The sequence below is a fragment of the Hemitrygon akajei genome, chromosome 6, assembly GCF_048418815.1.
Source record: "Hemitrygon akajei chromosome 6, sHemAka1.3, whole genome shotgun sequence".
NCBI lineage: Eukaryota > Metazoa > Chordata > Chondrichthyes > Myliobatiformes > Dasyatidae > Hemitrygon > Hemitrygon akajei.
The window spans coordinates 68,947,031-68,971,190 of record NC_133129.1 but is presented as its reverse complement, the minus strand read 5'-3'; the positions used below and the strand labels follow the sequence as shown (position 1 = coordinate 68,971,190).

Below are 24,160 nucleotides of genomic sequence, written 5' to 3'. Positions count from 1 at the left end.
GTAAATTAAAAAAAGTTTCTACTTGTTGAATATATACAGGTCTGATCAAATAACAATTCCATATAATAATTTGTTGACCATGGAAGTGGTCTTGTTATTGCTAATTTCTGATCGAATTTTCTTGATTGCAAGGTCTTGTTTTGATGTTTATACTTTCCTGTAGTGATCATTGCATTATCTAAATTCAAATAGTCCCATAGTTAGACATTTCCACTGCTTTTTGTGATTTCAATTCTCATTACATTTTTAAGTATATAGTGATGTAATTTTTTTTACTCACAATATGAACATCTAATTAAACAAAATTAAATTCAATATGAACACTTAATTGAACAAAATTTTATGCATTACCTTAAAAGTCTAATTCAATTTTGACAGCAAATGAAAGGACTTTATTTTGTGTTATTAAATTTTGAAATCATAAGCATGTTTCTGTCTTGCAGATGAAGGCAGTGATATGAACTAAACTGATTCATAAACATATATTGTATATGGTATAGACAAGAAAGTTAACATATCAAAAAGACTTGAGAGTTTATACTTAAATCCAGTATTCTCTGACATGCAGTAAAATAAATAGTACAGGATCAGATTAAATCTTAAATAAACTTACCATCATTTTCTGATAAAATCGAGATGAATGCACCCTGAATTTCTTTTAAATGACTCTGTAATAAAATTATGGGAACAACTGATTAATGTTTGGAGGAATTATTTTGGAGAAAATCCTTTTACTTGTAACCTTAACTTGCAACTTTTAACTTGTATCAACTTTTCAAAATTTTTTAGCATGACGTAATGCCAATAATAAATCAATTTCTCATTATTTCCATGATTAAAGCATTTTTAAAATCTTGTGCTTCAATACATTTTTCCAAAAATCTTTTTAAATGCAAATGAAGGCACATTTTGATCCAATTCTCATAGCTTCACCGAGTTCAATGAAGAAGCCTCTATTTTTTTGTTAAAAGTGTTCCATTACACGTCATCCTATATTCCTGATGTTCATCCAGTATATTTTCCTATGCATTCAGTAATTATTGATACTTTACAAAATCTTTTACTTGAAAATAAGTTAATGCTTTTACCTTGATCTCCTTGTGCTGACTCAGTTTTTTCACCAGTGACAAAAGCCAGATACAGGAAGCCTGACGGATATGGGGATTTGGACTAACAATGTACTTCTTTAGGATTTCATCCAAAACCCATGGAACAACATCATTTACTTTAATAGCTTTAGGACAAAGAGAAACAAAGACAGTTGGGCCAAAGAGACATATCCAATATCCAAACTATATTACTAAATCAGACTTTGGAAAAGAGTTTTAAAAGCCACTTGCTGAATATATTGCTGCTACAGCCATTCAAATTGAAATAAGCCCCTGATATGAACACACACAAAAATATTTGTTGATAAGTCAAAGGGATAAATTTGTCATTTTTCCCTGCTGTGGTATTCCCTAGAAATTCCAATGGCAACTTTTGAGGAGAGGATAGAGGAGGTGCAGGAGAAAAAGTGCCACCTCAGGAACTCTATCAAATCAGATCTGGCAAAGAATCCAACACTCACATTGATTTCACTAGTTTCTAGGCCTACCGATTAGGAGGTGCATGTCAAGGTGCGTGTTTTTTTCAAATATTTCAATATTTTTCATGTTCTAGTTTTTACAATTATGTTTTCTTAAATACGTAAAAACCATAGAATTAAATTTGAGCTTTACTGGAAAAGCAAAGCTTTTCCTTACTTCGCCTGTGTCAATGTTGGTTAGATTATGTTTTGGGACAGGAACATGCACAATGCCATCTGCTGGCTGCCCTGTCTGCATTGTGATGTTGGTTTCAAGGCTGCTCAAAGGCCCAGAAGGCCAATGGGATTATACTTTTACGTGTAATCCAGGAGAATCCATGGAGAGAATGATGCTGAAAATTCAAAAGCAGCAACTATGATAGCTGAATAGTCACTTCCGCAGTATTTGAGGAAAGATGTTGAACTAAAGCCATTGATTTCTGTTCCACTTAGAGTTCGTAATAATATTTAAATTGCAGATTACTAAAAAAACACTTCCGCAGTATTTGAGGAAAGATGTTGAACTAAAGCCATTGATTTCTGTTCCACTTAGAGTTCGTAATAATATTTAAATTGCAGATTACTAAAAAAACCAAAGTTTACTTTGGTTCCAATTAATAACAATACTGTTACGCCTGTGCCCCAACTCTGAGGGGCCGAAGGGTACAAAGTAGCCCCCTCCTTTTTGAGAATCGCAAGATCGCTATTAATTCAGGTCAGGAGACCCAGGAAATGAGAGAGAGATGTTTGGAATGTGTCCTGGCCTCCGCAATACAAAGCCACGGATAACGGCCATTGTCTCTTGGAGACGGAGTTGTGTACTGAGTACTGTACTATTCATTGAAGCCCTCAGGGAATGATCAGAGGGGGCTGGTTGTGGGATTGCATCATCTCAACCTGACTGACATCTGAGACCCCGTGAGTAAGGATAAAAGAAGGTCTGGGGAACAACCCCTTTAGACGCACCAGGAGAAACGCTAGAAATCCCGTGACAGCGTTTAATAGCGACAGCCGGTGGAGGGCCCACGTGTGTCCTTTCCCGTTGCCGGGATTGGGGCTTTACCACGGAAGACGGTTTAGCTAAAGAAGAGATCACCACCAACGAAATTTCGAAGGATCGACATCATAAAAAGGAAAAGCTGACAAGTTCTAAAAATCTGTCTCTCTTGACTCCAACCAAAAGCTGCAGCCTGAATGAACTTGAGTGATTTTTTATATTTCCATCGGACAATACATTATCCCCTAGACAATGATAGAGCTATTTCTTATTGATTATTATTATACCCGCACTTTTATATCTAGTATTGACGACGTATAGTATCTGTATGTTTGCATTGATATTATTTTTGTGTATTTTTACCAATAAATACTGTTAAAATAGTACCATCAGACTTCAACGGACCTCTCTATCTTTGCTGGTAAGTGACCCAGTTACGGGGTACGTAACAATACCAACTTCCCAATGCAATAGTGAATGTAATATTTTCAAACATTAGATAATAATTCATGTTTTCCAATACTATTTCAAGAGTAATTTCTACACAACCAGTTTCCTCAGGTTTATTTGTAGCAGTACAAACACCATAAATAACTATATTTGATGCAAAAGTTTGCTTACTTTAGAATATTTCCTGTTGATGAGTCTACATTCGAAATATTTCACAGCATGATATTTTGCTGAGTGCAAGACTGATAATTTGGCACCCTTGAGGCATTGGTGGTGCTAAATTAGCAGAGTTTCGGGACTACTGAATGTTACTTTACAAACACGACAAAAGTTTTATTTCACTTTTTGCTAACAAGTTACACAGTAATAAACATTTCAGTGAACCTGCTAAGTTTAAAAGGTACGAGAAGAGAACAAGCACTCTAAACTGAATTATTGGACTTTTAAAAAAAATCAACAATGTCTATTGATCTTTGCTAAATATAACCCTACAAAACAATTGAACTGATTGGGGTTTAAAAAAGGTATTTGACATCAAATGGCGACAATACACACAAAATGCTGGAGGAACTCAGCAGGTAAGGCAGCATCTATGGAAAGGAATAAATAGTCGACATTTCGTGTGGAGACCCTTCATCAGGACTGAAAATTTGACTGTTTATTCCTTTCCATAGATGCTGCTTCCATTATTGTGTGTTTTGCCTTGCATTTCCAGCATCTGCAGATTTTCTTGTGTTCGCTTTTCGGCATCAAGTTCATTTAATGCCTTCAACCTTCACAGCAGTACTTTACTTGTACCTCCTGACCTTTACTCATGAACAGAATTTGTTCCCTCATAAGCAGAATTGACTTCACCTAGTTCTTACTACTCTTTCCAACATTCAGCAACCGTTAATTTCCTGTTTACAGCCCAAATGGCCACAGGATGATGTTTCCTATAGTGTCTCCAATTCTGAAATAAGCCATACATTTAGAATTGAAGATCAGATGCATTTACAGAAGTGCCTAAATTTGCTCTATTAGTCCACCAGTTTCAGGTCCACTGTAGTGTCAACTTAGTGCAATATAAACACAATTGCAACAGGATGATGTCGGAATAGTACATTTTGTGAAAATTGCTACGTAATAACATATTTGAGAAAAATTAAATACATCCACAAAGTATGAACTGTAGATTTTATGTAGAATAAGCTTTTGGGCTTCAGTCATTTGTTAAGCTGGGCAAGGAGATTAACACTGCTCTCCTGTCAGATCAGGAGGTTTATACATTGCTTCAAACAAAATGATTGAGTTTCCTGTCATCTTTTCCCACTTAATGAACCGCCTGTGGTGATAATAAAGGGTTCATCCAAGATGATTCTCCAAGAATTTGAAAGGTAGTTGGAATTTTGGTCATGTTATCTAGGCATTAAGCATTACACACACACACACACACACACACCACTTTAACTCAGCTACTGATTACCAATTTGAAAAATACCATGTTTGAAATTGTAAGAATAAAGTGTTTCTGCATTAATTTTTGTATTTTGAATATGATAGGAAAAGTAAACAATAAATTATAAAATAACAAGCCTTTTTATCCATCTGTAAACTGTATCTAGATTTTAAATAAAACACACATTACCTTTCTGAGATGTACTACTACATAGCATCTGTAAGGCTTTATCAACTAACTATAAAATGTAAGTATTCATTAATTTGTATAGCTATAGGTTATTAATGCAGTGTATTACCCTCTTCATTCTTCTAACAAACACTGCAGGCAATCACAAAACTTATTTTAAAGATAATATCAATAAATATAGAAGATCAATTCTAATACTATGTCAATCACATGTAGTGCATGCATTACAACTTGATAGTGTGATCAAAATTTCCACTAGACTTCAAAATGGCTAATTTCAGATTCTTGTTTTGGATAATCATCTTGGAGTGAACCCTGTACTATTACCATTATTGCTTCCTCTTGACTGTTAACAGAAAAATTGCATGAATTTGTTATAAAGTGAACTTATTTTGAGTGCACTTGTCAATCAGGTTTAAACACCCCAAACATCTACAACTTACTATCTGGAGGTATATATTCCCTTTCAGTAACCATCCACAGATCACGAGCTGCCAGTGAGTTTGTCCCTATTGCAGCATTGGTGATTGCTTCTCCAACTGTAAACTGCAGCTCTATTTGCTTTGCCTGGGAATAAATAAATTTAGATCCATTATTCAAAGTTTCAATTTCCAGGATAACTGAGAAAATAAATTGGATTCATTGATATCTGTATTAAGTTTTGAAAACACCAGGTCTTTGTGTTTGAGCAAGAGTTGATTAACCTACAATTCTACAACGTACTTAACATACATGCAAGACATATTATTCACAAGACTTGCCACAAACCTAGTACGTATTTCAACTTGGCTTAGGACGTGCACTTCCATAGCATTTTTGAAGATCTCATAAAAACTCAAAACAATAGAACATTTTTATGTATTGGTTTCATGTAATTTGAACACACATTCAGAGGAAGCACAAGAAACAGAGCCCTGGTAGATTTTAACAAATGCTAAATAAAATGCTTACCTCAACAGAACCCATCAATCCTTGTAAGAGTTTCTTTTGATGAGGAAAATCAGCATCCCCAACGGGCAAATAACCCAGTGTCTGCACTGCTCGCTCTTTCATCTACAGAAACAGAATACAACTATATTCCATAACCAACCTTGTTTACTACTGCTAAATTTGATTAATACTCTAAAACAAAGTTAAACTAATAATTCATTAAATACTTAAATAACATTTGAGCTAGATCATCAAGATTATAGATTAGGTTTTTCATATGCTGGAAATCTAGAGCAACACACACAAGATGATGGATGAACCCAGCAGGTCAGGAAGCATCTATGGAGAGGAATAAAGAGTCGATATTTCAGGCCGAGACCCTTCGTCAGCATTGGAAAAGGGGGAGAAAGTCAGAATAAGGTGGTGGAGGGAGGGGAAGGAGTACAACAAGGGAGGTGATAGATGTAGGAGAAGGTTGGTGGGGGAGGGGTAATGAACTGAGAAACTGGGAGGTGATATGTGGAAGAGGTAAAGAGTTGAAGAAGGTATCTGGTAAGAGAAGTCAGTGGACCATGGGAGAAAAGGAAAGGGGGGCACCAGAGAGAGGAGATGGGCAGGTGAGAAGAGAAGGGGTAAGAGGGGAGCTAGAAAGGGGAATGGAAAGAAAGAATGCAGTGGGTAGAAACTACCAGAAGTTAGAAAAATTGATTATCATGCCATCAGGTTGGAGGCTACCTAGATGGAATACCTAAGAGGCTCCTCCAACATAACAGTGATTTCATCGTGACTACAGAGGAGGCCATAGACTGAAATGTTGGAATGGGAAGTTGAATTCAAATCGGTTGTCACCAAGAAATCTCGCCCTTTGTGGACTACATTTCTTAATGAAGTGGTACCTAATCTACATTGGGTCTCTCTGATGTAGGGGATACTGCACCAGGATGCTGTTATCTACTGTTATCTATGGTATCTGGAGAGCCATTAAGACTGCATTTGCTGTAGACCTGTTGTGATGGTAGGTAAACTGCAGCGGTTCAATTTCCTTGCTCATGTATCAAATGGTCATGAGTTTCTCCTGCAATATAGACTTATTACCCAAAGACATATCAAAAACCAAAGGGACCAATTATTCCTCTTCATCAGTCAAATTGTGAAGGGGAATAATTAAGGACTCCTCCTTACAGAAGTGAGTGAGCAATTGGAAGAAGAACAGCTTGATTAATATTGCTAGTATAAAGATAAATCATTACCTTGTTGCTTTCTTTGCTTAAGGGGAGTTTAGCCAGCAGGGTCTCAACTATACGCAGCTTTGTGTACCCTGGGCCTTCATTTGCAATGGGCAAAGCACCATTCCTTCCAATTTCACCAACTGCCACACAAGCAGCCAAAGCCAGAGAAGGGGATGCATCATCTAAAAATGAAGCTAAAATATTCTCGATTAACACATATGTATACAACTATATCATATATTTTATCACAAACATATTTCTATTTTTTTGAAGGGAAGGAAAATTATGGAAATAAGTATCTCAAATTATTTATGAAACATATCTGCTAAACACAAATTGATGACGTTATCAGCAGGGGTCTTGCATGCGTCCTACATTCACTGTAAAGAAGTCAATACTTTAGATCCAGCCTGGAGGGCAATTTGCATCATAAATGTATTCTTTACACAGTTCAGGTACACCCCTACCTAAACGGATCCCATTTGCATTGTAAGACAAGGACAAATCTGTTGCTCTAACCATCGTACAATGAGTGAAATTTGGGGAATGGAACTGGTTAAAAGGCTGGACAAGAGGTGGGGGGGAGAGGGCATGTGGTGTAGAAATGTTGTACAGAGCAAAATGTTACACAGTGTTGGATAATGCTGCTTCTAGGTCTGCAAACTGAATCAGATCTCTCAGAAATAGTGATTGTAGAAGCCTGGTTAGTGTGCTGAGGTTGAGCCATAATCATTGCATGAAATTCATGAAAGCGCTGAAAGATATGGCAAATTACTGATAATCAAAACAGGGCAATTCATCCTAGTGTATCCATCTTTAGTTTGTTCTCGTCAAGATGGATTGTCTTTTTGCAGAGTTTCAAAAGACAAGTGAGCACACTGGCTAAAACTCTGAACTCAGTCATGTTCAAGGCTTGCAACCTGGCAGGTAACAAACTTCATTTCTAAAGTTCAATTGCATTTCTTTCTTCAAAGGCAACTTAAAATTTCTATTGTTATGTCTTTCAGACTTATTCAGGTGTGTTAAGCAGGCCATTGCTTATACTGCTAAACAAAGCCACACTTAAGAATTTTTCTTGCAATCTCATAAAAAAAACAAGCATACGAAATCTTTCAAAAATAATTTAACGTTGTAAAACAAAAAGCGTCATTGGAAATTTCACTTACTGAAAATACTTTAAAAATATAATCAGAACATTCACAAGTACAGAAGAAGTTGATTAGGCGCTCTTATGAAAAACTAGTTAAACACAAACACAAGGAAACACAAAGCTGAATGATATTTTAAGTTAATTACTAATTGTTTCTGTTGTTGATTTGAGCAACTGGTCTTCCAGAGGGTCCCGAACATCTGATTCTTCGAGATCTTGGATATTCAATTCGGCTTTTCTCTTTCTGTTCAAGTAGCGTCCAACCATATACCCCAAAGCTAACAAAGCTCCATGTTGTGTTTCAGGGCTCTGAGAATAGGACAGAGAAATTATAAAGTAGTTATTTTTTTCTTATGAAATTCTATCGCATATAAATCAAGCAATAGTTTCAACTAACTGAAACTGTAGCAAACCTATTCCAGTGTAGTCATAGCATTTGTATCTCATTGACAATGTAGGAAATTGTCCAGGTTTATACATAACAGCCAAACAATGCCAATCAGTCCACTTATCTTATCATCTTATACACTCATAATTTCTTAAAGTTGCATACCACAGCCCCAGTGCTCTACTGGAGATAAGACAGATGTTTAAATTAGAGAAAGTCTCCCTAATTAATTTACATCCAGTCTGGAGGGCAATTTGCATCATAAACATGTTCCTTACACTGTTTGGTACACCCCTGCCCATATGGATCACACTTGCATTGTAAGGCAGGGACAAACCCGTTGCTCTACTGATCTTACAACGTGAGTAGAACTAACTTAACCACTGTATCTCATCTCCAACCGAACACTGGGGCTGCAACGTGCATCATTTATAAAGCAAGGAACAACTTGTGAGAAAACCTCTTGATATATGTACATAAACCTGCAAGACCTAGATGGAAAAACTGTAGACTATGTGTACGTTACCACTTCCAATGTCACTTCAGAGTCACACCATATTATTCCTGAAATTTCTTTCAGACAAAGTTCTGCAACTCCCCAACTAACAAGACTGAATAGTCACCTCCATCATAATTCCACAAACGTGCATTATTCTATGAAATGAAATTGTGACTCAAGTTCACTGGCAACAAGTAGTAGCTATTTTCATTCATCTGTGACTGTTAAATGGAGAGTGGTGCACTTACTGAGGAGGCTCACAGGAAGAAAGAGGGAAGATAGTAGCAAATGGTAAATAGATATACTCAGAAACAATAAAGAAACTTAACAAATTCAAGTGAAAACTTACACTGTCTTTAGTGGACTTAATGAGATTCTCAATAGCCAAGTGGAAATAATTCCCAGACATGATGGATAACACCACTGCATAAAACTGTGCTGCCAGGTCACGCATCTCATCTTTGTTTGTGCTCATAAGGCCCTTAAAAATGGAATGGGGAGAAAATACATTGATCAAATATATTTCTTATTTCAATAAAAGATTCTAGAACAGTAATGCTCAAGCTATATCCTTTAGTCCCTCTTCTACAATCTCGCACCTCTGCCTACATCATAGAGGAAATGAGCTAGGGAGAAAAATACTACACAGGCAGTGGTTCTGAAAAAGAATAACTAGGATGGGGTGATGCACTGCATATACATGCAATTGGTGTGTATGCGTGCTGTGTGTGCGTGCCTGAGTATGGATGTCCCAGGGAGGGTTTGAGGTCAGAGATAGGATTACCAATACAAGAAAATCTGCAGATGCTGGAAACCCAAGGCAAAACACACAAAATACTGGAGGAATTTTGTGTGTTTTGCGCAGGATTACCAATGATGGCTCGGAGTCAGATCTGGCACATCATTATGGTGGAAGTTGGTCAGAGAGTTCACTGAATGGGAAAACAAGTGGAGCAGTGCACTGAATCCTTCCTTGTCAGAGATAAGGAAGAATTCAATGCAATCGCTAATGTTGTTAAGTGAAACATGGCACCTAGGGTGTAGGGTGAAAAGTATTAGACTCTGTGTCAGGGCCAAGGTGGTATGGAGCCCTATAATTATGGAAGCAAGTTTCAACAGCCCTATCAAGAACTGCTTCAGTGTTCTCCTAGGTTTCGTACATTTGACAGAATTCTACAGAGGCAATGTTAAAGGGTCATTGTATGCCAGTATTATACATGAAGGAGGCTACTGTGAGTGACTGACACACACACACACACACACACACACACACACACACACACACACACACACACACACACACACACACACACACACACACACACACACACACACACACACACACACACACACACACACACACACACACACACACACACACACACACACACACACACACACACACACACACACACACACACACACACACACACACACACACACACACACACACACACACACACACACACACACACACACACACACACACACACACACACACACACACACACACACACACACACACACACACACACACACACACACACACACACACACACACACACACACACACACACACACACACACACACACACACACACACACACACACACACACACACACACACACACACACACACACACACACACACACACACACACACACACACACACACACACACACACACACACACACACACACACACACACACACACACACACACACACACACACACACACACACACACACACACACACACACACACACACACACACACACACACACACACACACACACACACACACACACACACACACACACACACACACACACACACACACACACACACACACACACACACACACACACACACACACACACACACACACACACACACACACACACACACACACACACACACACACACACACACACACACACACACACACACACACACACACACACACACACACACACACACACACACACACACACACACACACACACACACACACACACACACACACACACACACACACACACACACACACACACACACACACACACACACACACACACACACACACACACACACACACACACACACACACACACACACACACACACACACACACACACACACACACACACACACACACACACACACACACACACACACACACACACACACACACACACACACACACACACACACACACACACACACACACACACACACACACACACACACACACACACACACACACACACACACACACACACACACACACACACACACACACACACACACACACACACACACACACACACACACACACACACACACACACACACACACACACACACACACACACACACACACACACACACACACACACACACACACACACACACACACACACACACACACACACACACACACACACACACACACACACACACACACACACACACACACACACACAGAGAGTCAGGAACTTTAAAACCATACCTTAATCCAATCTATTTTTTCTGTGAACTGCACAGCCAACTTTTGTGGATAGACAGAGACTATTTCCAATAAACAGTACATCACAGGCAACCCTAATGTTTCCAGGGGGAAGACAGATTGAAAAAGAATTAAACCTCAAAATTAACTGTAATTTTATTTCATAAAACACAAAATTACATTCAGTTGTCACAAAAAAACGTTACTTCACAACCCAATAAAGAATGGATGGATACTTCGATTTAAAACATGAAACCTAGCCATTGTTCTTAGTCAGACAGAAAAAGTATAATTTACCTTAAAGTATTAAGCATTTACATGGAAGAATATGAACCGAAATGGATGATCCTGTCCACGGAGAATGTTCATATTCATGTTCATATTTATACTCTTTATAAAATCCCTCCTACAGGAATGAATTATTCTTTACCTTTATTCCTTTATTGTCTTACCCCACACAAATACATTAAAGTATCCCTTAATCTGAATTTATTAGGTCGGTCCCCCAGTCAGTAACTGTCACTGGCTACAAATAACAACCAGTCTTACTTAGCACACACTTACTTGTTCTTCTTAATATAGTCAGCAGATTTACTGAATCGTACATTCAACTTGCTGCTCAAGATATTTCGTAGTGTTTGATACAGACTAGCAAGTCAACATACAATCTTAATTGTGTAAAAGATTGTAGAACAAACTTCCTTTATTGCTGCTAGTAATAAGTGCATGCCCCAATGATAAAGAAGATTTTGGCAATTGACTGGTGCAAAGAAAGACTTAGCAATTGTTTAAAAATGCCAATGGATTGAGCCTGGGGCGACCCATAGTCCAGGACATATTTCAAATCTGGAATCTATTAAGTGTACAATCTGTTGGCAAAGTTCAACCTCTACTTAAATGGGTCTTACCTCCTATGGTTGATAGCAATTGTTCAAGAAGATCAATGTATCCTTGCACAGGATCAATATCCCAGTTCTTTGAGGATGATGGTGAAATTAAAGTGCTTGACACCAAATTTCTGACATAACAACCAATCGCTGGAGCTTGATCCTGCATGTCAACGAAACTTTGAGATGCGGGTATCACCCCTGCACTGTGTGCTAGACACATTCGCAGGTACAGGATAATCTGTAAATACAACCAAATTATTAGCATCCACCTCACAGGCAACATTTGCTGTACTCTCCATCCGCTCATCTGCATCCTAGTCTCTGTGCTCTCAGTCCCTGCATACTGCATCTATTCAATGGGTCTTCAGTTTCTGCTCTCTTTAAATTCACCTGGTTCTGTTGACACCACTCCCTTGAAATTTACTGGTTCTCCACAGCCCTTTTAAAGTTACCAGGGCTTTATTTCAAATTATTCGAGGTAGAACATCTTTAAATAGTGAATTGAAGACGTGTAGGATACTAATAAGTATAACAAGACTGGAAAATCTGCTAATCTGGCACCAGAAGTCTAGGATATGCCAGAGAACAAAGTTTTACCATAGCTGTAAAGGTCAGGGCATAGAAAGACGTGTATTACTTTTTAACAGTGCAAATTTTGAAATGACAGGCTGAATGGTTTCCTCCAGTGCTGCAACCATTTTGTTATTATGTTAAATTGATTTTCAAGCATGCAAACTGTCATGAAAAATACTGAGAACACCTCACCAACTCTACTTCATCCAAAATTAGGGAACAGTTAACTTGTTAGGGCATAGCTAATTTGTTGGGGCAATCATATGAATCCTGTCACATCTTTTACATGAGAAAGGTGCTAAAGAGCTGTTGTTTATATCTAGAGAGCCGAATGACATAGTGTTATGAAAACAACCTTTCGCTCAACGTCAGCAAAACAAAAGAGATGGTCATTGTCTTCAGGACGGAGAAGCAGTGCACATACCCCTGGTCACATCTACAATGCTGAGACTGAGGAGGCTGAGAGTTTAAGTTCTCAAGAGTGAACCTCACTTGCCCTGGCCTAACCACACAGACGCCACATCCAACTGCACCAGCACCTATTTCCTCAGGAGGTTACAGAAATGTTGCAAGTCTGCTTTGACCTTCACCAGTTTTTACTGATGCACGATAGAAAGCATCCTATTTGGATGCATCACACTTGGTATGACAAATGCTCTGCCCACAACTGCAAGACACTACAAACAGTCCTGGTTCACATCACACGAACAGCCTTCCATCCATGGACTCTGCCTACTCTTCTTACTGGCTCAGTAAAACAGTAAAGATAAACAGAGACTCCATCTACCTTGGACGTTTTCTCTCTCCACACCCCCCGCCCGCCCCAAGCTGGGCAGAAGCTATCAAAGCATTTATCACCAAGGACAGCTATCCAGCAATTATAAGAATATTGAAAAATTCACTAGTACAATAAAATGAACTCTTGACCTCACAATTTCTCTCATCATGGCCTTGCACCTCCATTTGCTTGAACTACACCTGCTCATAACTTTATTCTGATTGTTATTGTAAATCAGTTTAGAGTAGCGCTGAACGAAGTTATCCGCACCAGTTCCAGAATCTGATGCTTGTTGAGTAATAACTGTTCCTGCACCTGGTGGCATAGGATCCAAGCTTTCTGCACCTCCTGTCCGATGAAAGGTTTGAGAAAAGGGAATGAGATATTCATGGCAAGTAGCAGAATTGGCAGGCAGGGAGCATTTGGCTCTGGTAATCATACTTCTACTTGTTTTGAGATAGTGATTCAAAAAGGTCAGGACAGGTTCATAAGTTTGGGTTCTAAACTGGAGCAGGGGAAATTAGGCAGTACCTAGCAGAGGTTGACTGGGTCAAGGGAAAAATGAACAGCAAGTGGGAGGCTTTTAAGAGTGTGAAAGCAAGTGTCCAGGAACAGCATGTTCTTGTTTGGGCCAAGGGTAAACCTGACAAGCTTAAGAGACAAGAGAAAATCTGCAGATACTGGAAATCAAAGTAATACACAAAGTGCTGGAGAAACTCAGCAGGCCAGGCAGCATCTATGGAAAAGAGTAAACAGTTTTAGGCTAAAACCCTTCATCAGTACTGGAAAAAAGGGATGAGAAGTCAGTAAGAAGGTGAGGGGAGGGGAGGAAGAAGTACAAGGTAGTAGGTGATAGGTGAAATCAGAACGGGGGGGTGAAGTAAAGAGCTGGAAGTCGACTGGTGAAAGAGAGGAAGGGCTGGAGAAGGGGAACTCTGATAGGAGAGGACAGAAGGCCATGGAAGAAAGAAAAGGGAAAGGAGCACCAGAGGGAGGTATGGGCAGGTAAGGAGAAAGCTAAGAGAGGGAAATGAGAATGGGGAATGATGAGGGGTTAGGGCGGGGGGGGGGGGGGGGAAGAAACCAATTTTCTGAAGTTCAAGAAATCAATGTTCATACCATCAGGTTGGAGGCTATTTGGGCAGAATACAAGATGTTGTGCCTTTAGACCGAGTGTGGCCTCATTTGGCAGTAGAGGCAGCCATGGACTGACATGTCAGAATAGGAATGGGAAGTAGAATTGAAACCAGTGAGCACCGAGAGATTCCGCTTTTTCTAGTGGACAGAGCATAGGTGTTTGGTGAAGTGGTCCCACAATCTACGTCGGGTCTCACCAATATACCAGGAGCATTGGATGCAGTAGATGACCCCAACAGACTCACAGGTGAACTGTTTGGAGTTCTGAATGGTAGTGAGTAGGGGCAGGTGTGGCACTTGTTCCGCTTGCAAGAGTAATTGCCAAGAAGGAGATCAGTCGGGAGAGACGAATGGACAAGGGAGCCACGTAGGGACCAATCCCTGCGGAAAGTGGAAAGTATTGGGGGTGGGGGAGATTTGCTTGGTGGTGGAATGCTGTCAGAGAAGGCGGAAGTTACGGAGAATTATGTGCTAGATACGGAGAGGCTGGTGGGGTGGTAGATGAGGACAAGAGGAACCATGCCCCTGGTGGGGTGGCAGGTGGATGGGGTAAGAGCAGACATGCATGAAATGGAAGAGATGAAGATGAGGGCAGCGCTGATGGTGGAGGAAGGGAAGCCCCTTTCTTTGAAGGAAGACATCTCACTAGTTCTGGAAAAAAGCCTCATCCTGAGAGCAGTTGCGGCGGAGACGGAGGAATTGAGATGGAGAAAATAAGGATGGCATTTTTACAAGTGACAAGTTGGGAAGAGGTAGGGCTGACAAGAGGTAATGAAGCTCTGGTCAAGAAAAAGGATGTATAGGTTTAGGAAGTTGGGATCGACTGAATCCCTTCATAATCATCTTATTTTCTTAAGAGGGCAAAAGGAGGAAATGAGATAGTTAAGGAAAATGCCAAGAGATTCTACAGCTATATTAAGAGTAAAAGGGTGGCTAGGGAGAAAGCAGTTCCACGAAAAAAGTCAGCAGGGCACCCATATCTTGAGCCACATAAGGAGGGTGGGACTTTTAACAAATAGAGTTATGGGAAAAGGTAGGTAGGTGGTGATGAGTCCATGGTCAGATCAGCCATGATCTTATTGAACAGCGGAACTGGCTCGACGAGCTAGATGGCCTTATCTTGCTCCTACTTTTTACGTTCTTATTTCTCCTACGTGTTTACTGAGGAGAAAAATCATGGCTGCTCAAGAGATAATTGAAACAAGTTGACATGTATTGGAGGATATACATATTACTAGGGAGGAGGTATCTACAGCCTTACTTTGCATTAAGGTACATAAAAGCACAGAACCCTACCAAGTGCATCCTTAGACTCTGTGAGAGGCTGGATAGGAAATTGCAGAGGCTCCTGTGGAAATATTTGCTTCACCATTGCCCGCAGGTGAAGTTCCTGAAAAATGGAATGCTGTTCCTTGGTTTAAAAAGGACAAGCTAGGGAACTCCAGGCCACTTAGCCTGACAACGATGGTAGGAAAGTTACTACAGGAGATTCTGCTGGCAGGATTTATGAACATTTGGTTAAACAGATTCTGATTAGAAGTCAGCGTGGCTTTATGCTTGGGAGGTGTGCTTTACAAACATTTTAGATTTTTTTTAAAAGAACCAGGGAAGGTAGATAAGGGTAGGGCACTGGATGTACCTACGTGGACCTTAGCAAGGCTTTCGACAAGGTCATGCATGATAGGCTGGTCTGCAACATTAGGTCCCTTGGAATTCAAAGAGAGCTAATTAGATGGATTCAAAATTGGCTCAGAGCTCGGAAGCAGAGGGTGGACATTGAAGGTTGTTTCTTGGATTGGAGGCTGATGACTAGTGTTGTGTTGCTGGGGTTGGTGTTAGGACACTTGTTATTTATATAAATGATTTTGAATTCACAAGGCTTGATCAGTAAATCTACAGATGATACAAAATTAAGTGTGATGAAAGTGAAGATTATCATAAATTACAGGGCACAGTGGGTGAGAAGAGATTTCAGTACAGATAACTGAGGTGATGCATTTTGGAAAATTTAAGCAGTAAAGGAGTTATACAATGTAAGGCATTAGGAAGTGTAATGGAACAAAGGGAGTTAGGAGTACAAGTGTACAGTTCATTAAAAGCAAAGTCACAAGCAGACAGCTTGGTGAAAAAGTCACAGTAAAGCTGGACATTATCTTGCAGTTGTAAAGTTGTTGATGAGACCAAACTTGGAGCACTGTATACAGTTTTGGTCATAGGAGTACATTTGGTCATGCCTGTTATAGGATTAGTGGTTAAACTGGAAAGAGTGCATAAAGAGATTTATACTGATGTTACCAGGATGAGTGGGTCTGGGTTAGAAAAAGAAATTAGCCAGGGTAGATCTTTACCCTCGGAAAATAGGAGAAAGAGGGGAAACCTTATAGAAATGTTTAAAATTATGAGGGACATAGATAAAGTGCAGTCTTTTCCTGGGTTTAAAGGGAGTCCAAAATTAATAGCATAAATTTAGTGTGAGAGGCAAAAGATTTAAAAAGAACTGAAGGACAACCTTTTCACACAGGGGGTGGTAAGTACATGGAACAAGCGGTTGATGCAGGTATGATGGAATTATTTAAGATACACTGTGATAGATACATGGAGGGGCAGGGTTTAGAGGAATAAAGGCCGAAAATAAGAAAGTGGTACAAGCTGGGTGGGCACTGTGTTTGGCATGGACTGGTTGGGCCAAAGGGCATGTATCTGTGCTATATTTTTCTATGACTCAATTACTCTATGAATTAAAGGAGTTTTATCAGTGACAGGTGTTTATATTTCAACTGGACAGAATCTTGTTTGACTCCACTTGGGCGGAGTTTCAACCGTCTCCTCTACAAATGTGCTTGGACATATACAGAGTAAAGCTTTTTTTGTTAAGTTTGAATGCTAAGACATGGGAGCAGAAGAATATTTTAAGCATTTAAATGGAAATGGAATAGGTTTAAGATGGCTGGAAGGCGGGAAGTTGGGGGGGGGGGGGGGCTGGAGAAGGGTGGTTTCCAATGGAATCTTCACACTTTACAAGCCAGACTGGAAAGCACCGTCAAATCAATGTGAAACTATTCTGTACAGGATATTTCAGCCCACTGTGTGCAGAAGTCAGGTTAGCTTAGCAGTTCATTTGCCTGCAAGTTTGCATTGTCAAGATGGAAAAATCTTTGATAAACAGCATGAAATAACTTAAAACGAAGATTTTATAATAATTTGAGAAAGGATTATCTTTGGAAACTATTGAAAAAGCTGAATGAAATAACAAAGCAAACCCCCGCAAAAATATACTAAGCAAATCTGTCCCATAGTAAATATTAAAATACTCAGATCAAACTCCAAAATTAAGAGTAGCATGACTCCCATTGTACAAGGGCTTTCATAAACAACATACAGTATATGAATTAAGCAGAACAAAAATATATTTATTTTCTACATAAAGTCAACCCGAACAGTAAAAAAAAGTTACTGTGCAATTTGGAGAGAAATACAAAGGGGGATGTAATCATTTTGAAAGTAAACTTGAATGAGAACATTAATACACTGTTATGGGAGAATATTGCTCAAGGAAGCAAGCACTTCATGAATAGTAAATAAATAGTGTTTCAGAATACAAACATTTTTCTGTGGCTCTCCCAAATTGCAAATCTTTGTTTACAGGGTCATAGAAAAGTACAGCACGAAACAGGCCATTTGGCCCACGTAGTCCATGCCAGACTATTTACACTGCCTAGTCCCATTTGACTTCCATCCGGACCATAGCCTTACAAACCCCTCCCATCCATGTACCTATCCAAACTTCTCTTAAACATTGAAATTGAGCTCACATGCACCACTTGAGCTGGCAACTCGTTCCACATCCTCACGACCCTGAGTGAAGAGGTTTCCCCACATGTTCATCTTGTTCTACCACACTCCTCAGTACCCTACTGCTCATTATGTAAGACCTACCTTGGTTGATCCTGCTGAAGTGCAAGAACTTGCACTTGTCTGCATTAAATTCCATCTGCCATTTTTCAGCTCATTTTTCCAGCTGTTCCAAGATCTGATAATCTTCTTTGCTGTTCACCACACTCCCAATCTTGGCGTCATCCACAAATATGCCGATCCAGTTAACCACATTATTATACAGACTGTTGATATCAATGACACGCAACAAACAACCACCGATCCCTGCAGCACTGCACTAGTCACAGGCCTCCAGTTAGAGAGGTAAACATCTAGTACCACTGTATGGCTTTTCCCATGAAGACAATATTTAATCTAATTTACTACCTCATCTTGAATGCCGAGTAACTCAACCTTTCTGACCAATCTCCATGCAGGACCTTGTCAAGTGCCTTATTAAAGTCCATGTAGACAACATACACCGCCTTGCCTTCATCAACGTTCCTTATAACTCCCTCAAAAAACTCTAAGACTGGTAGACCATGACCTACCACGTACAAAGCAATGCTGACTATCCCTAATCAGTCCCTATCTATCCAAATACTCATATATTCGGTCCCTTAGCATTCCATCCAATCACTTTCCCACTACTGATGTCAGCTTATAATTTCTTGATTTATTTTTAGAGCCTTTTTTAAATAAGGAATAACATTAGCTATCCTCCAATCCTCCGGCACCTCATCTGTCACTAAGGATGATTTAAATACCTCTGCTGGAGCCCCTGCAATTTCTGCACTTGCCTCACACTGGATCTGAGGGAACACCTCCTCCTCTGTAATCTGAATAGGCTCCTTGCTATTGCTTTGCCTCACTTCTATAGACTGTATCTGTCTCTCGAGTAAATACAGATGCAGAAAAATCCATTTAAGGTTTCCCCCCATTTCTTTTGGCTCCATGCATAGATTACCATTCTGATCTTCCAGAGGACCAATTTTGTCCCTTCAATCCTTTTCCTCTTAATGTATCTGTAGAATCCCTTACCTTGTCTCCTTTACCTTGTCTGCTAGGGAAACCTCATGCTTTCTTTTAACTCTCCTGATTTCTTTTTTAAGTGTTCTCTTGCTTTTCTTAATCTCTGGAAGTACCTCAGTTGCTCTTAGCTGCCAATACCTCGTTTTTTTTTCTTAGCCAGGGCCTAAATATCTCTTAAAGGCTCCCTAAACCTGTAATCTTTATCTTTTATTCGGACAGACACATTCAAACTTTGTACTCTCAAAATTTACAATTGTACTTGCAATAAATAATATGATTTTTAGGCTTTGTGGTACAAATTCTAGTCTTCTCCAGTGTATAAAAATATTCTCTCTCCTAAATCTAAAGTAAGTATGGATCACTATAAATTATACAATGCTAATCTTAACTATCGTGAATCGTGAACAGCTCCCACTGAACAAAAAGAACAGTATTCTAACATCACAAATAATTGCAATTTAAGTGAAACAATTGGCTAATGAACAGATAAAGATTCTGTTCCTTATGTTGTGAATTTGACTGCAATAGCATTTTTATCTATAAATGCTTCACAGTAAGCACCCAGTTTTCTTTCGCAATCACGTTCTTTCATTTCTTCAATTCAATCTACTGTTCAATTTGCCCTCTACATTTTTTTTCTATATTAGATACTCACGCTAGGGGACATTGCAGAATGGGAAACCAGTTTCTATCATTTCAAAATTCCTTACCTCGGTATAGGTAGCTGGGTTAAATGGCAGGGTGTGTGTTCCAGTAATATACTTTGCTGAAGTTTTTATCCTTTGAGAAGCCTGAGAAGAAAGAAAAAATTAAGATGCATTTCTTAGACTAAATTTAGAAGATAGGATGATATAACTGCATTTAAAACTGTGACAGAAACGATGTGTCATAAAGATCAGGGAACTGAAAAGAATTTTTTTGAATAGAGCTACATGAAACAGCCCTACTAATGTAACAACTATATAAAACTTAAGAGACCACTTAGAGATACGATGACAAGTCCTGGACCACGGGCAGATAAACAAGGAACACGTAAGGCTCTGTAGGCTGTTCACATTTAGATCCAGATACAGGTTCACATTAAGCTCTAGAATATCATTCTGTCCAAATAGGTTTGTTTCAGTAATCCAAACAGGAATTGGTTTGTTACATTAAAACAGTAAAATACTCAAACACGAGGAAATCTAAAGATGCTGGAAATTCAAGCAACACACACAAAATGCCGGTGGAACACAGCAGGCCAGGCAGCACCTATAGGGAGAAGTCAACTGTACTGCACTAATCATTATAAAATTAATATCACATTGGTCTGCCCTAATTTGATACCAGATAACAATAGGGTGAAGTATTAGTTGACAGGAATCTTCATAAAGTCAATACAGGTTTATCATGGCATAGTGATGATGTACAGAACTAGTGGGCTTAAGTTTGGAAAGATAGAAGCGAGCACAGAAGGTATGGCAAGGGATGGCACTGACTGTAATAGCAATAGATGACTGAGGAAGCAATAAAGCTCTGTAGAGATAGTAGAAGATTGGATGAGGGTTGAGCAAGGATAACGGTCTATGTTTTCAATTATTACTAAAAATATCACTACCTGGTCATGTGCAGCTAAAATAAAACACATTTCTTTAAGAATGACTCTCAGAAGTGGCTTGGACTGTAAATGCAGCATATCCAACTAAATTATTTTGCATCAGGTTTAAATTATTGATATAAATGCTGATAAATCAAATTTGCACATATGGGCAAGAGTTAAGCATTCAAAAAAATTAGGATATACGTGAACAGATAATCATCAACAAGATGCAAACTATTGAGCATTTCATATAACCTTTTGAAATAAATAATGTGAATTAAGTGAAGCGTATGGGGAACTAGACTGTATACCTGTTTATTACAATGATAATTTGTCACACATTCTTAATTTCCGTTACTAACTTCACCAAAGACAGATGGAATCATACAGAATGCAAACTGGCCTTTCATTCCATTGAGTCTGTGACAACCATTTACTGCATGGTTTTTCATCTGGGGTTCCATGAGAGGTTGCTTGGAGTTCCACGAGAGAATGTGATTTTTGAACTTCATGCAACACACGATGCTAGCGCTCGCAGTGGTGGTTAGTGACCAAGCAGTCCTGTTAGCAATTTCTCTCAGCCCAGTGCGGCAGTGTGCATTAGGAGCATGTTTATTCTCAGTTTTTAAACGCAAGATAGGGGAGGCAGTTGATAATTGGTGAGCACTGTATTGCATGAAGGGGAGGACGGTACACTGATGAGGAGTGTGAAGTGCATTTACTGAACACTCGCCCAACTTGTGCTGTGATGTCAATCTCTCCCTCCTGAATTACCTGCCCCAACTTCCCCTTTCATGCCACTGACTGACTTACGGGAGCAAAAAATTCTAGTGGTGTAGAAAATTGGAGGGAAATTTTCATTCTAAAGATGATTCAATGTGGTGATTTTTGAAGAGGAGGATTCTAGGCCTATGGACAATTCTGATAAGGTTAGTGATGAAGAATTACAGTGGCATGCTAAAGTTTGGGCACCCCGGTCAAAATTTGTGTTACTGTGAATAGTTAAGTGAGTAGAAGATGAACTATCTCCAAAAGTCATAAAGTTAAAGATGAAACATTCTTTCAAAATTTTAAGCAGGATTAGTGTATTATTTTCGTTTTGTACAATTTTAGAGTGAAAAAAAAGGGAAGGAGCACTGTGCAAAAGTTTGGGCACCCCTAGAGATTTGTGCTCTCAGATAACTTTTACCAAGATCTCAGACCTTAATTAGCTTGTTAGGGCTATGGCTTGTTCAGTCATCATTAGAAAAGGCCAGGTGATGCAAATTTCAAAGCTTTATAAATACCCTGACTCCTCAAACCTTGTCCCATCAATCAGCAGCCATGGGCTCCTCTAAGCAGCTGCTTCACACTCTGAAAATTAAAATAAATGATGCCCACAAAGCAGGAGAAGGTGATAAGAAGATAGCAAAGTGTTTTCAGGTAGCCAGTCCTCAGTTCATAATGTAATTAAGAAATGGCAGTTAACAGGAATGGTGGAGGTCAAGTTGAGGTCTGGAAGACCAAGAAAACTTTCCGAGAGAAACTGCTCGTAGGATTGCTAGAAAGGCAAATCAAAACCCCCATTTGACTGCAAAAGACCTTCAGGAAGATTCAGCAGACTCTGGAGTGGTAGTGCTGCACAAATATGACCTTCATGGAATTTATTATGTTTGCCTAATGAGTTTTAAAAAATTTATGAAAGAGAAAAATTAGTAATTTCAAGAAAGGGAAGCTAAGCTTAAATACCTGTTCTTTTTCAAAAAAGGTTGGCTAAAATTCATTCTCTACTCAAAAGAGCATTAACAATTATTTTTAGATTATTACATCTATAACTTACTGATCATACTAATGTACTGTGAGCTCTAGATATAATAATTCTTATGCAGGGATTCCCTGAAATCTGAAAATTATTTCAAGGATTCCTCCAGAGTAAAAAGGTTGAGAAAGGCTGATTTATTGTATACAGTAAAATTCAGATAATCTGCTATCTGATTATTTGACATCCAGGTTATGTTTGCTGTGTTCCCTTCCCCCTGCTACTCACTACATCCTCAGTTCCAATGTTCGTTTTCTGCTCACTGAAGCTCCAGTTTCTGTCCTCCTTTCCTTGCAGATTACTATTCCTTCAGATCAACCCCTACCCAACAAACTATCATCCATCATTACTTTATTACCCCCCCCCCCCCCCACATGGTTGGGTTTGACCATGGATGTTGCATCCTATATGATCTACATGTCAGGGTGGGAACTGGAGTGAAGGGACTCATGATGGGATAGGATAGATGTTAAAGAAGCAAAGATAGCATGCCGTCACACTATCAGGAAGGACAGACAGATGATAGGACATAATTGCAGCCAGCAGGGTGAGTATCAGTGCATTACGTATGCAGAATCAAAAAGGGTAGCAAATGCAGCACTCAAAAGTGTTGTATCTCAATGTGTGGAGTATAAGAAATGAGGTGGCTGATCTTGTTGCACTATTACGGATTGTCAGGTATGATGTTGTGGCCATCACTGAATCGTGGCTGAAGGATGGTTGTAGTTGGGAGCTGAATGTCCACAGTTACACATTGTATCAGAGGGATAGAAAGCTTGGAAGAGGGGGTGGCATGGCTCTGCTAGTAAAGAATGGCATCAAATCAGCAGTGAGATGTGACATAGGATTAGAAAATGCAGTACCCTTGTGGGTTGAGTGAAGAAATTGCAAGGGTAAAAGGACCCGAAGGCAGTTATATACAGGCCTCCCAACAGTAGCTGGGATGTGGATCACAGATTACAACAGGAAATAGAAAAGGCGTGTCAAAGGGGCAATGTTATGATAGACATGGGAAATTTCAACATGCAGGTCAATTGGGAAAATCAGGTTGGAAAGAGAGTGAGTTTGTTGAATGCCTAAAAGATGGCTTTTCAGAGCAGTATGTTGTTGCGCCTACTGGGACATCAGTTGTACTGGATTGGGTGTTATGCAGT

At 39.4% G+C, this 24,160-nt stretch overlaps 1 protein-coding gene across 1 annotated transcript in view; it reads right to left on the bottom strand.

The window, feature by feature from the left end:
- Positions 1-24,160, bottom strand: part of ecpas (Ecm29 proteasome adaptor and scaffold) — a 142,561-nt gene that overhangs the window by 61,380 nt on the left and 57,021 nt on the right. The window contains exons 17-26 of the mRNA XM_073048596.1: positions 20,340-20,420; positions 12,255-12,474; positions 11,350-11,441; positions 9,187-9,318; positions 8,097-8,259; positions 6,822-6,994; positions 5,593-5,694; positions 5,085-5,208; positions 1,089-1,234; positions 614-668 (exon numbers count right to left, since the gene is read on the bottom strand). Of these exons, the coding sequence (XP_072904697.1) occupies positions 614-668; positions 1,089-1,234; positions 5,085-5,208; positions 5,593-5,694; positions 6,822-6,994; positions 8,097-8,259; positions 9,187-9,318; positions 11,350-11,441; positions 12,255-12,474; positions 20,340-20,420 (1,288 nt within the window). The remainder of the gene's footprint in view (positions 1-613; positions 669-1,088; positions 1,235-5,084; positions 5,209-5,592; positions 5,695-6,821; positions 6,995-8,096; positions 8,260-9,186; positions 9,319-11,349; positions 11,442-12,254; positions 12,475-20,339; positions 20,421-24,160) is intronic.